This window comes from Phragmites australis, chromosome 11 (assembly GCF_958298935.1).
Source record: "Phragmites australis chromosome 11, lpPhrAust1.1, whole genome shotgun sequence".
NCBI classification, from domain to species: domain Eukaryota; kingdom Viridiplantae; phylum Streptophyta; class Magnoliopsida; order Poales; family Poaceae; genus Phragmites; species Phragmites australis.
The window spans coordinates 2,839,756-2,853,281 of record NC_084931.1 but is presented as its reverse complement, the minus strand read 5'-3'; the positions used below and the strand labels follow the sequence as shown (position 1 = coordinate 2,853,281).

Here is a 13,526-nt window from a genome sequence, read left to right as displayed (position 1 = left end):
CGACGAGATAACATTTGTAGGCCAAAAAAGAAAGGGGGTTTGGTATTAAAAATTTGAGAAAAATGAGCGTAAGTCTCCTTACCAAATAGTGGTGGAAACTAGAAAATGAGGAAGGTTTATGACTGGAGATTGTCAAGAAAAAACACAAGGAAGATAAATCACCTTGTTGGGCTGACCTACTTAAGGTTGAAAACATTTATTTGGAAGGCAGGAATGTCATAATTGATAATGGTGATAATACAAGATAATGAGAAGACAAGTGCATTGGTGATAAATCTTTTGCTCAACAATATCCTACTCTTTTATGATGTCTGGGATGAAAGAATATTTCGGCGAGTCAACGCTATGCTAAGCAATGTCAGTAAAGTTTCAGGAGATGGTGATCATCCTGAAACTGTTAATATTTGTTGTTCAAATGTGCTATAGCTAAGGTTGTTTGAAAGTGATTGCAACATTCATTTGTGCTGATATTATTCCCAGATCAGCTACAAAATTTCCTCTATGGATCAGAAATTCTCCATGCCTGGATCTTGTAGCAACAGCGGGGTCCCTTTTTCTTCCCTGACATTACTCCCACATTGTGAAGGTCCTAAGGACATGTTTGGTAAGGTTTTGCTCTAGTTTTTTTTTTACTCTACTTCACAGATCCACGATGGAGCAAATTCACAATGAATTTGGAACTGTTAGTGGGGGCGTACGTAGGAGAGCCGTGTAGGTGTGATATTTGGACGACCCTTTTGAGGTTGAAATGCATGCATGGCACACATTTGTGTGTTGTGATCTCCCTTCGTGGGGACCTTTTTGATTACTAGCATGCAGCGTGCCACTGTTGAACGGTGCATGCATGATTGATGGACAAACAAAACCATCGATACTGATGCTGCAATGCGCGCATTCCCTTTAGGCGAGGACTGAGGGTACGCACGATACTAAACACCATTGTAAATTCCAACCAATAATATAATATATGCTACCTCTTCATATCGTATGTACGCCGAGTCGTCGACAGATTGAAGTCCATATGTACGTACGACGGCTATCTGTATACTTCCTTCTATCACAAATACATGATGTTTTGAACTAGGTCTGATCAAATTTTTGAAATTTTAACCATCAATATATTTTGAAATGTTTAGTTTTAAACATAAAAATTATATGTGTGAGTTTGTCTTAAAAATACTTTCATAATATCATAAACTTATTGGATTATATAAATATATTCACACACAATTTATGAAAACCTTATGTAAAAAATATGTAAAGGTCTCTAAAAAAAGTCAGCTCGCATAAGCTAATATCACAGACGGTTTTATTAACCACAAACGGTTTTTTTCATAGTCGGTTTTATTAATCCAAGAAGAATGCAGAACCCATGGTATTTTTTTGTCTTTTCAAGTTTCAGTTTTATTGTACAATTTGACTGTCTTACAAGTTTCACATGAGCAATGCTTTTCAAGAGAAAATGATTTCAAGAAATTTCTTCTTGAATCCAAGGATGTGAACTGATCTCTTTCTTGTAGCTGCGGGTGAAAGCGTAAACACCGCTAACTACTACTCTTGGAGCACCAAACATGAATACATGAATTGTTTGAATACTAATACCAGCTTCTTGAAATGAACGCAAATTGCTTCACCGAAATGATCGAAGGACATAAGTTAAATTTTATAAATGTATTTCTTTCACAAAAAAAATTATAAATTTATTCAGACAGGTGCTTTAGATCTCTACATGGGCCGTTGTGTCGATTCTGCTTTCGATCTAGGAGCTTCGGCCCATCTCAATTTCAACCGTCCAAGCTACAATCCGACGGCGGATGCTGACGGGAAGAGCAGCCTTAAACCCTTCTCCTTCCTTTCGTCTTCCTCCTCCGCGCAACGCCACCACCCCCTCCCCACCGTCGACGCCATGGGCCTCCTCCTCAAGAATTCCCTCCTACTCCAGGGTCTCTCTCCTCCCCCCGCCCCTTTCCTTCTGGGATCTCTTCGTAGCCGGAGGCCCAAGATCTTGAGGTTGACCTCTGGGTTTGGTGGTGCAGGGCGGTTGCGCCATGTGGCGGCGGCGGCGTTCACGGCGCGGCGCGGCGCGGCGACATCGACGGAAGAGTACAGGCGCCGGAACTACGCCGACAACACCTCCGAGTACAACACCGTCATCGGGTCCCTTGTCGCCCAGCGCAGGTAAGGATGTGCTTGTTTTCGGTTGGTCCATTGTGCGCCAACTGTTCGACGCGTTGCCGAGCAGGGGCATTTTTGTTGATATGGTTTAGTTTAGTTGCTGTTGTTGCGTTGATGATGTTGTGTGGATGCGAGCATGTGTTTTCTGATCTAATTGTGGGCTGCTGCGAACCTTGTGTTACCATGTGAAAATTATACATGGTGTTCTGCAGTTCTAGACCCTTGTACCACTGTACCATTTTGCGCATGGAGCCTTTCAATGTTGGTGAAAGGAGCGCCCTTGTTTGTTGTATGGTTATCTCTGCACCGTGCAAGTGAACCTGGGCAGCTAGATTGCCACAATTACCCCCAAATGGCTTACATGCCATATGAGTTTGGGGGTTAGCACTTAGTACACGAGTTTGCATTGTCAAATAATGAAAAAACAAGGGCCTGCTTGTGTAATATCTCACACTTCTTGATGTAGTTGTGCAGCTGCTCTATAACGTCGATGTCATGTCTCATTGAGTTACACATAGATGTGCATGCCTGTTTGGCCAGCCGCCTCCAGTATTTCTCTATATTGTATAACTTTTCATTTAGCCTAAGCTATTGGTTTTTCTGTCTGCCATTTTCTTAAAATTGTGCCCATATAACTTTCGTTAGCAACTACTATGTCCTATGTTACTGTCCTTTTCCTTCATGGCTATGCATATCTTTAATTTATGTTCGAGTAGAATGACTGTTTCCAGGTCAGAAACCTCTACTTTCTAAGACATTTATACTCTTCAAGTCTAAGCAATTGCATTGGCATTGTTTCTAGGCCCTACCTTTTGCGTGATGCTTATGATGACATGATACTTGACGGGGTGCAGCCCGTGCGTGACACATTCCACACACTCATAGTTGGTACCATGAAAGGCAGCCGGCTACAGGATGCACTCTACTTCCGTGATCAGATGAAAGAAATGGGCTTGCAGCCTGATGTTGGACCACTGTCTTTGTTGAATTCATTTCATCTCTCACTGCAGTTCCTTTTTTGTGGGATTATTAGGCTGATGTCTTCATGTTTTCCAGGTTAACCTGTACAACTTCTTGATCTCCACTTGTGGAAAATGCAAGAATTCAGATGCAGCCATCATGGTTGGTTTTTCCTATGTACCTAAACACTGATGGAGTTTCTGGCATTATGTTACCATTCCTTTCTTTGGAGTGCTTTTCTTTTGTTATTTATGCTCGCTGATGCTCCATTCTCGCTACCTATAACAAAGCTTTTAGAAGAAATGAAGGCGCATGGCGTTAAGTTGAAAGGAGAAACCTACATTTGTCTATTGAATGCACTTGCAGCAACTGGGCGTACTGATCAAGTGTAAGGCGTCCTTATTTACAACATTTATTTGCTCAAGTGATAGAAAAATGCAAAATTTGAGATTGAAATATGACATCACGTGTGCCATTCCACTTATGGTGATCGACCACTCTTAGCATAATGATGTGAAGTATTACCAAATATGAACTAGCAACAGATAAGCCCAGACATTACATGAGTTGTACTTGTTGTTTGTGCATTTTGTTTGGTAAAGGTTCATCCAAATTACTAATCGCTGTAGATTGAATATACATGCAGTTGCACGATTTCTTTGAGGAGAAAATAATTCAAACATAGTTAGCAGCTATCAGTTGAGAATATAAGATGTGTAAGTACCAATGTCACAGATTTGAATAGGATACATGTGACTTGCTGATACTTTCATGCTGATACATCCAAGTCTGAGTCTTTAGAGTCTAGACTCTAGAGTGCATGGTTCCGGGTAGGATTGCCAGCTGTTTAATTGTGGAGACATTATCAGAACACGTCTATCCCATTAGTGCCTATGTTGTATCTTTAGCTTGTGGCAGTTTTGCTCTAGAAATTACATTGCGATTGATATGTTTTTTTTAGTTTACCCTCAGCTGTCAACACCTTCCAATTTACCCATTTACTCGCTTGCATGAAAGACTTGTAACAATAATTTGTTTTAATAGGTATGCCATAGTTAGTGATATGAGTGCCGCTGGCCTTGGATTAAACAAGTTTTGTTATGCTGGACTGATAACTGCATTCAAGAACAAGACACCAACCACAGAAGAGACTATGGCAAAGGTATGTTATGCATGTGTATGGGTGTATTTAACCTAATCTTAATGTTTTGTAACTTATTTCTCTTTCGAGCAGATTCTTGACTTTGTCGAGCAGTCCAAAGGTTGGCAATATGTTGAAAGAGTATCGAAGGACAGTGCTGAGAATATAATGATGAATGTGTCAGAGGAAGAGCTGTACAACCTACCAACAGCAGAATATGTAAATAGACGGGGAGGATTTGTCTTTAAACAGTTTACAGTTTATCATGTTGCTATCCATGCTTGTGCAGAATTGCGGAGCAAAGAGGTGTGTTATTTTTCCTTTGCATTACCTTTTTCAGCAATATATATTTGGTTACTGCATGTTGGCCTTGAAAATTGACATGACCGCAACTTTGTTATTTTTTATACCCCTAGTATATCTCAAAGTCACCAAAGGTGGTGAGGTTAGCTTCTTCTGAAATTTCATTTACTTCAAAATCATGTAGACACTTGAAGCACTTCTTGACATGTTCAGTAAAGATAATAGAGATGGATCTACTTATGATGCCTTCATTGTGATGCAAGCTATGAGGTAATATATAATGTCTATGTTTACTATTGTCCTGAAGCATGCTGAACAGTATGATCTAGTGATATGTGTATTGCATGCATGGTTATTAGGAACTTTATTTGCTACTTAATATGTACATCTTTAGAAGTATGTCCCAGTGAGATCTCATTATTGTAAATAAATGATAATGAAAGAACCATTATATTGGAAGAGATGAGCTGATGTAGCTGTAAGTGCCTATTTTTGGCATGTATATCCTCGTTCTGTAATCCCTGTGTTTGTCCTTTTGTCTTATCACACTTAATCACTTCTGATTCTAGTTGTTAATTTGATGTCCTTCAATTGACAAAGGTGTTATCTACGATGTGGAGATATTGATTCTGCTGTTAAGATGTTTGAAGAGTACTCAAGCTCAAGATCCCCACCTGCAGAGTTGTATGTGGTGAGTTAAATCAGAGTGATAACAAATTGTTCGTTAAGGAATCGAAAAAATTAGCCAGGCTTGTCCACTGTGAAAAAGCATGAAAATTTTTTAAGTTTCTTTTATCCCTAGTAATTAAAAGAATGAATTAACAAGCTAAACGAAATCTGCCAGACGAAAGGAAGCCAGATGCACAAAACTGGGGATGTAAGAAATAAATGTTTCTTACTGAATAGTATCAAATAACTTTTCTGTGGTGGAGCTGATTTGCTACTTGGAGTTATAATAAAAATAATCCCCTTTTGTCAATTGGAAATCTATCGATCTTTCTTCTTTCGCAGCCTGTGCTCCTGCTTATGTTTGCCTGAAATATGCATCAATGACATGCAGACACTTGCTGAGGGAGCTATGATTGGGCATACTCCAAAAGGAATGCAACTTGCTCAAGAAACCATAGTAATTCTTCCTCTTTCAGAGTTTCCATTTTGTCATATGGTTTGACTGAATTAGAAATTTTGAAATGTTACATGAACAATATTTTTCAGGAGAAAATGATTTCAAGAAATTTCTTCTTGAACTCCAGGATGGGAACTGATCTCCTACTTGCAGCTGCTGGTGAAAGGGTAAGCGCCACCAACTACTGCCCTTTGAGTACCAAACATTAATACATGAATTATTTGAATACTAGTGTCAGCATTTTGAAATAAACACAAATTGCTTCACCGAAGTGATCGAATGACTTAAGTTAAATTTATTCAGACTGGTGGATATACGACTGCAAATTATGTCTGGGATCTCCTGGAAAGCCGTAATATTACTCCATCACTTCCTGCTGTTGAAGTATACCACAAGGGTCTTAAGGTGAGCATCAGTATTTCAATCATGTGATTGACTTTCTTCACCTTGGAGACATCTATGAATACTTTTTAACATTACAGTGAGTCTGAAAGTGTTTGAACGTTGAAGCCGTAATATATCAGTCTTTGCTGTACACTTTCATATACAGGTCTTAAACTGTTTGAACTTTGAGACCATTGTAACAAATAGTTTGCTGTCATTTTGTTAGCATCACAGTGCGTTGGCGTAAAGTCTCAAGAATGAACTTGACCAATGATGGGAATTTGACATCTGGTTGTTTGTGATTCTAATTCTGTTTCGTGGTGTGTTGTTTTTCTAATTCAGGGACGGGAAATTCCTTCTGATGATCCACGGCTTCTCAAAGTTACACGTGTTTTGGACAATCTGAGCCTCCGATTTGGACCAAGAAGAAATACTCAGTAACACAGAAATGATGCTCTTGTCCCTGAGTCGATGCAAGTTGGAATTTTTATTATTGAGGCTTCTGGATACAAACATATGTTTACACTCCAGAAATCCGAGGAGCTCTGTTAGGATGACACAAAGCAAGAGAAAACCATCAGGCATGACTACTTATGTTTAGGGCTAGACGGGAACGGCAGGTGTGAAAGTGAACGACCTGGAATTGAAATCGATCGTTTTCAGGGTTTATCGAGACATTTTCACCTACCAAGCCTGAACTCTAAATCTCAGGGTTTTTTTTCTTCTTAATTTTCATCTGCCCTTGTTGCCAGAAGATCATTTATGGAAGTTTGGATTTGAAGAGTTTGGATTGTGACCCATTTTAGCTATTTGATGGATGTTTATTAGGATCTCTTCTGTGACTGAGAAGGATCTGTTTCTGGGAGGCTTCTTGTGGCTGAGTCACTTAAGTTATATGTACTTAGGCTATCTCTAATAGATACTTTAAAAATTTATTCTCCGTAACATTATTATAATATCTCATAACACTATTAGGTACTTTTTTTTTCATCTTACTCTATTTACCCCATTTCATTAGGTTGGAAAGAGAATAGGTAAAAATACAGCAGCCGCTTCACAGATGCTGTTGGAGTGGTTTGCAGGCAGGCTGAGTTGGCAAATCTGGCGGCCTCCGTTGATTGTGTACGAACGCGGATCCTTTTTGCTGTCTCTGTTGGAGTCGTCCTTATGCCTAAAAAAGAGTAACTTTATGTTCTGAAACATGAATGGATTGATTGCAATTTATTTTAAGAAAAAGCAAGATGTGTTTATTGTTCAGGATATCAGGTGATTGCCTAGATCATTCGGTAACACCTCGACTGACGTAATCGGATGAAGGCCAGATATGAATACGTGGACCCTCCGAGGCGGAATGTTTCGGGCTTGTTTGGAGTGCGAGGCTTCATATAATTTTTGTAGGAATTTGACACGAAACAGTTCGATTGCCACAAGAAGAGAAGATTTTTCTCATTAACTTCAAATAAGGCCTTACTTTTGAGTGGATTACACACTGCATCGCCAATATATCGACTTTGATAATATTACTACCTTAGATGAATATAGACGATAATAGCGCATTCTCTAACAGTTTTAAAGCCGTTTTTAGCTCTTTCCTCCGGTCATAAATACATGACGTTTTAAACAAGATCTAATCAAACTTTTAAAACTTTAATCATCAATAACTTTTAAAATATTTAGTTTTAAAATATGAAAATTATATGTGTGGATTATCTTCAAGAATACCTTTCACTATTTATAATATTTTATAATATTATAAATTTATTAGATTAAATTAACATATTCTAGTTGAAATAATAGTGAAATGTACGCATTGAAGACCACGCTATGTCAAAGTCGTTAAATATTTTTAACTGGAGGGAGTATTTCATGGTAAGGTGTTAGGTAACTTGCGTCAGTGTAAAAAAAAAAACTCAACGCAGCCTAATTCTGAATTACCGTGTGAACGCAATACCAAGCCTAGTAAGTACTCCCCCCCCCCCCTAAGGGATCAAAATCACGCACGAAAGCACAGCCCGCATACGCATCCCGGCCGTTGGACGAGCGGCCGACGCTCTAGATTTTCCCTGCCCGTGACGGCGTCAACAGGCTGGGCCCAGGACACGCACGGGTCCACACGAGCCGAGTAGTTTATTTATTTTACCCTCTCCCACCGCCCGCTTCCCCGCCTTCGCTCCGCGCCGCTTGACTTGACCCGCGCTCCTCCTCCTCCTCCTCCTCGTCGTCGGGGCTCGCGTCGCGTCGCCGGAGGGAGGCCGCCGCCCACCGCCGTTTCCTCCGCTTCCACGTTGTAGCCGCGCTCCTGCTCCTCCTCCTCCCGCCGCGTCGCGCATTGGGGATCTCGCGGCACGTTCCCCGGCCCGCACGCCCGCGTCGGCGCACAAACCCTAGCATCCGCTGCCGAGAGCTGGGGCTGGGGACGGCGAGGACCTGAAGAGGGTAAGCCCGCGCCCCGTGCTGCCTTGTCCTGTCTTCCTGGCTGCTTGTAGAAATCTCTCTCTAGTTTTGGCTGTGGTGTCCTGGCATGTGCGTTTGACTGTTGTACGGTGGTACGCTGTAGTTGTGGGGTTGGGAGATGGAACTGCTATTCATTGTGGATAGTGCGTGTGAGGGATCTTCTGGATGGTGCGATTGGTGGCACGGTTGATTGTCTGTTTCGTCCTACAGATTATTGGAGAGGAAAGTTAGATGTTTCTTTGCGTCGTTGTTATAGATAGATGTCGATACAAGAATGAATGAGAAAGAGATTGAGTGAGGGAGATAAGGAGAGCACGGTGAAAGGGAAGCTTGTGGATGATTGTGATTGTGAGCTCGATTGGTTGTTCATCCTATTGGAATATGGGTTACCGGAAAGTGTGCTTAGATGCTGCTTTGTGTTTTTGTACTGTTGTTGTTACAGATACATGTACATTCACGAATTATAGAGCGTGGTGGAAAGGAAACTTGGACATACCATTGGACTCGATTGATTGGTTGTTTGAGACTAGCTCGGACATTAAATGGGATACTTCTAGGCAGCTTGCTCCAGCTACTGCCAACAAAACCCTAGGGTACCACCCTTGCACCGGCATTTATATGTATGCTGGGTAAGAGGTTATTTGTATGATCCCGGGGTTGGCCTTGTCCTTGAGCACCCACTCTAGTTCCTTTTTCTACTACATACACTATTGCTTCTAGGCACATTACATGAAATCGGATGCTTTTTGTTGTTCTAATGTATGTTACCCTTTTCTTTTGTCTGTTAATATACATAGTACTATATATAGGTCTGCGTTGAGCTAGATAGTACTATATATAGGTCTGGGTTGAGTCGCTGACTTCGGGGGTTCTAATTCCTATTTATGGTGAAATAATGGCTTCCGAATTATTTAATGATATTGTCTGTTACTACTTTCCTTTTCAAATTATGATGGGGACAGTTATATAAATTGATTGACCCGTGTGTTCAATAATCATGTGTTGTGGATTCCTCCCAAGTTAATTTCTGTTCATTTTCTTGTCTTCATTGATTACGTACCATTTACTGTTGAATTAAAAATTCCAGGATGACGTTTTGCTGACCAGAAGTACTTCATCAGTTTACTTTGACCCAGTAATAAAGAGGGCAATCATTTGACGACCAGTGAAGTGGGTTTGGGAGTTCTTACTTGGAAGAAAATTACTCATGCTAGTCATTAAAGGGAAACGAAGATCTTGCTTGCTTTACTAAAGTGAAGACATGCCCAAAACAACCCCTGTTAAAGCAAGCAAGAACATTGAATTGCAGAAACAATCTGCACCCAACATACCAATAACGAATGGACACACTTATATGAAAGAAGTGATTGATGGCGACCATCCTATCAATAATGTGAAATGCATTAGCACTTGGGTCTGCAAAAATTTGGCCTGTAAAGCTGTGATACCATCACAAGATTCCTTCTGCAAGAGGTGCTCATGTTTTATTTGCCATGAGTTTGATGACAATAAGGATCCTAGTCTATGGTTGGTTTGTGCATCTGAAAATGATAGTAAGAATTGTTGTGGCTCTTCTTGCCATATCGAGTGTGCTCTCCAACACAAGAGGGTAGGATGCTTTGATCTGGAGCAAATTATACATCTTGATGGGAGTTATTCTTGTGCTTCATGTGGAAAGGTTTCTGGAATACTAGGGTAAGTACAGTTTCTTATTAACTCTCTGAGTATCAATATTTCCGTTGTTATTTGGCTTTGTTTCATCTCCCAGTTATTTTATGATATCCTTTGGTAGAATCTAGAACCATACTAGACTTACTTTAGTATAAATTAAGTGATTTCTTGTTATATTACTAAATGATATGACACATCATGCAAATGAAGTTCTACTATACTTTCTATCATATGACACATTATACGATGCAGATCCATGTCATTTTAGAACTTTGGTGCATTTCTTTTCCTTTGACAGAGCTTTCATTCTCATTGGCAGTAGATAAATAATTTCGTCAATTAGACCTAGTGTATTATTATTTGTAGTGAACATGCAACATTCAAGTCAACTAGCTTACTCGGACACTCGATTTATCTTTGCATTGGACATACTGGTTCTGCAGGGCTGATCTTCCGATGTATATGGCATCGTATTTTCTAGAAGCAATGGTCCCTTGTTGGTAAAAAGTGTAAAATGTTCATCCTTGATGAATAATTCTAAAAGGCTGAAACTGACTTCTCTAATTTTTCTAGTCAGTTTAGAGCATGAAGTCATTTGATTGAGTCCAGACGAGTTCTGTATACCACATACCAACATCTCAAAATTTGATTTACTAGTTCTGTTTTGTGAAATTAAGTGTCTGTTGTCAAAATTGTGGTATCAGTTTGCATATAGGTACATTATTTATTTGCAACATAATTGGGACACCTGCCATATGAACTTGTGTAATTAACATCTGTGTTAATCTGTTTAGCAGTTATTGGAAAAAGCAATTGGTGATTGGAAAAGATGCTCGCCGAGTAGATATTCTCTGCCGCCGCATTTATTTGAGCTATAGGCTATTTGAGGGAACTAGCCGTTTTAAGGAATTATACGAGATTATTGAAGATGCAAAATCAAAATTGGAAAGCGAGGTTGGCCCACTTGATGGAATGTCAGCAAAGACAGCACGTGGTATTGTAAGCAGGTTGTCTGCTGGTATTGATGTGCAGAAACTATGTTCTAAAGCAATTCAAAGAGCTGATGAGTGGTTGAGTTCTCCTGGCCTGCATCTTCAAGGTAACGATCTTCCTTGCATAGAATATTGGTATCATACTTTTGGTGTTGATTCTGCAAATGAGGCTTATGCTTTTCTTTCTTTGCAGATTCATTACCTGCTGCCTGTAGATTTAAATTTATAGACATAACATCTTATTCTCTTGTTATCATTTTAAAAGAAACCTCATCATCTGACACTATCGAAGGTTATAAGCTATGGTATTGGAAGAGCAGAGAGCAACCAAGCATGGAAGAGCCTGTAATTGTGCCCAAAGATGAAAGAAAAATACTAGTTTTTAACCTTTCCCCGTGCACAGAATATTCTTTCAGAGTTATATCATTCACAGATGATGGGATCCTTGGCCATTCTGAATCTAGATGTTGTACTGGGAGCAAGGAGGTATTTGTCAGGCGTGCCACACAGAATGCAGTGGGAGAAGGCACACATTCACAAATAATAGCTAGGAGCCAGTCTTTCAAGTCAAATGAATTCAAAATCCGAAATATTTGGAAGAATTTTCAGGAAGCTTGGACTGAAGATGGCTGTTTTGAAGGGTTTTGTGAAGATATACATGAAGGTTCATGTAGCAGGAGTGCCACAGACACAGAGCAGCGAGAGAAAAGTGAACAAGGACAGCTATCAGGTGCTTGTCGCAAACTTCATTTCAACACATCTTCTGTTCCTGACCTAAACGTTGAGGCACCCATGACCATGGACTTCACCACTGAGAAGCATTATTATTCAAAGAAGGGACTTGTAAGATCAAATGACAGTGGTGGATCTGAGACTTGCGCCGTTGGTCGGAGTGCAGAACCACCTGCTGTTGAATCTCGGCCAGTGGGCAAGGTAAATAGCACGCACGTTGATAGATGTGAGCAGAATGGTGCTTCTGGTATTTGCTGTGTAAAACAGCTTCCCAGAACGACAAGGCAGTTGGATGAGGATTATGAGCATTGTGTAAAGGTAATAAGGCAGTTGGAGTGCAATGGGCACATTGAGAACGAGTTCAGGATGAAGTTCTTGACTTGGTATAGTCTAAGGTCAACAGACCAGGAGCGCAGGGCTGTGACCTCATTCATCAAAACACTAATCGAAGAACCAAGCTGCCTGGCTGAGCAGCTTGTTGATTCTTTCGGAGAAATCATAAACTGCAAGAAGCCGAGAACTGGTTTCTGCAATAAGCTGTGGCATTAGGACAAAGGATGAGAGTTCAAAGATATCGCTAACTCACTGATTATCTGTATTTTTTTCAGATCAGTGCAGTAAAATCTAGTTTATTCGTCCAATTTGACAGCAACGAAGAGGGGCGTTGGTGAAAATAGAAAATTATTTTAGGCAGCAAATAGCTTGCACTGGAATAATTCTTATTCCACCAGGAAGTAGTGGAAGCTTAATTTTCTCATTGTCATAGTAACTGTCGAGTCCTGGAATGATAGTAGAATGTCAACTTCTGCTTCTGTTGTAGTTCCATGGATAACTTTTTGGCGATTGTTCATTGGCCAGTCCGGCATATATTCGTGTAAATGGTATTTTATTAATCTTTAATTTACTTGCGCTTTGGTTGCTGTCTTCTGTATTTATATTACTTCGTTTCATAGTCACAGTGGAATTTGCTAGCTCATATGTCGAGCAGCTGCATGACCGTTGAGGACATGGGTATTCGCCCCGCATTGTCTCGAGATTAAGCTGTTATTATGAAATTCATTTATAACTTTTTGTGAAAATCATGCGTCCCAAACATTACCTCGGTTAAAATGTCTTACTATATAAATAAATTAGATATATTATTTTATTACTATAAGTATACTTATATACTCATTCTAAAATTCTCCAATATAAACTAGAAAAAATAGAAAAAATCTATTAATTATATTAGATTTTGATAATATATTTGTATTTGTACATAAAATATAATATATTAAAAAAATATATACAAATCAACTAAAAAACTATACATATCATTTGGATAATTTTATATACTCACATACTCTATGTACATATCATTTATCATATGAGGTATTCCATATGTAATAAGATATGTATATGAAAGTATATACTCATGAGAGTACCAAATATTATATATATATATATATATATATATATATATAAAACTGAAATAGCATATATCTTCCTGATACGTATATACTATTTTTTTAGATGTATATATATATTTTTATAAGTATATATATATTCTGAAATGTATATACTACTTTTTAAGATATACATATTTTTT

At 39.3% G+C, this 13,526-nt stretch overlaps 2 protein-coding genes across 4 annotated transcripts; both read left to right on the top strand.

Annotated features, from left to right (window-relative positions):
- Positions 1-1,716: 1,716 nt before the first annotated feature.
- Positions 1,717-7,024, top strand: LOC133885398 (pentatricopeptide repeat-containing protein At4g35850, mitochondrial-like). The gene is made up of 13 exons (XM_062325110.1): positions 1,717-1,943; positions 2,037-2,178; positions 2,978-3,140; positions 3,232-3,297; positions 3,426-3,523; positions 4,180-4,297; positions 4,370-4,582; positions 4,764-4,849; positions 5,180-5,270; positions 5,640-5,705; positions 5,795-5,872; positions 6,009-6,110; positions 6,432-7,024. The coding sequence occupies exons 1-13, from the start codon at positions 1,730-1,732 to the stop codon at positions 6,528-6,530; spliced, it is 1,536 nt and encodes a 511-aa protein (XP_062181094.1). The 5' UTR covers positions 1,717-1,729; the 3' UTR covers positions 6,531-7,024.
- Positions 7,025-8,240: 1,216 nt separating this feature from the next.
- On the top strand, positions 8,241-12,852 carry LOC133884708 (VIN3-like protein 1). 3 transcript variants are annotated; one of them, XM_062324220.1, is made up of 4 exons: positions 8,241-8,525; positions 9,680-10,238; positions 11,009-11,313; positions 11,400-12,852. In XM_062324220.1, the coding sequence occupies exons 2-4, from the start codon at positions 9,805-9,807 to the stop codon at positions 12,485-12,487; spliced, it is 1,827 nt and encodes a 608-aa protein (XP_062180204.1). In that variant the 5' UTR covers positions 8,241-8,525; positions 9,680-9,804; the 3' UTR covers positions 12,488-12,852. The 3 variants fall into 3 exon arrangements, with proteins under 3 accessions (XP_062180204.1, XP_062180205.1, XP_062180203.1); XM_062324221.1 differs by having other exon boundaries at positions 9,631-10,238; positions 11,012-11,313; XM_062324219.1 differs by having other exon boundaries at positions 9,631-10,238.
- Positions 12,853-13,526: the final 674 nt, after the last annotated feature.

What these genes read in the sequence shown, in the direction of transcription:
- LOC133885398 (XM_062325110.1), top strand. Translation starts at nt 1,730, where the DNA reads ATGGGCCGTTGTGTCGATTCTGCTTTCGATCTAGGAGCTTCGGCCCAT. An exon ending in ATTCAGATGCAGCCATCATG is followed by an intron (nt 3,298 to 3,425) that starts GTTGGTTTTTCC and finishes CCTATAACAAAG; the next exon opens with CTTTTAGAAGAAATGAAGGC. An exon ending in CAGAAGAGACTATGGCAAAG is followed by an intron (nt 4,298 to 4,369) that starts GTATGTTATGCA and finishes TCTTTCGAGCAG; the next exon opens with ATTCTTGACTTTGTCGAGCA.
- LOC133884708 (XM_062324220.1), top strand. Translation starts at nt 9,805, where the DNA reads ATGCCCAAAACAACCCCTGTTAAAGCAAGCAAGAACATTGAATTGCAG. An exon ending in AAGGTTTCTGGAATACTAGG is followed by an intron (nt 10,239 to 11,008) that starts GTAAGTACAGTT and finishes TAATCTGTTTAG; the next exon opens with CAGTTATTGGAAAAAGCAAT. An exon ending in TCCTGGCCTGCATCTTCAAG is followed by an intron (nt 11,314 to 11,399) that starts GTAACGATCTTC and finishes CTTTCTTTGCAG; the next exon opens with ATTCATTACCTGCTGCCTGT.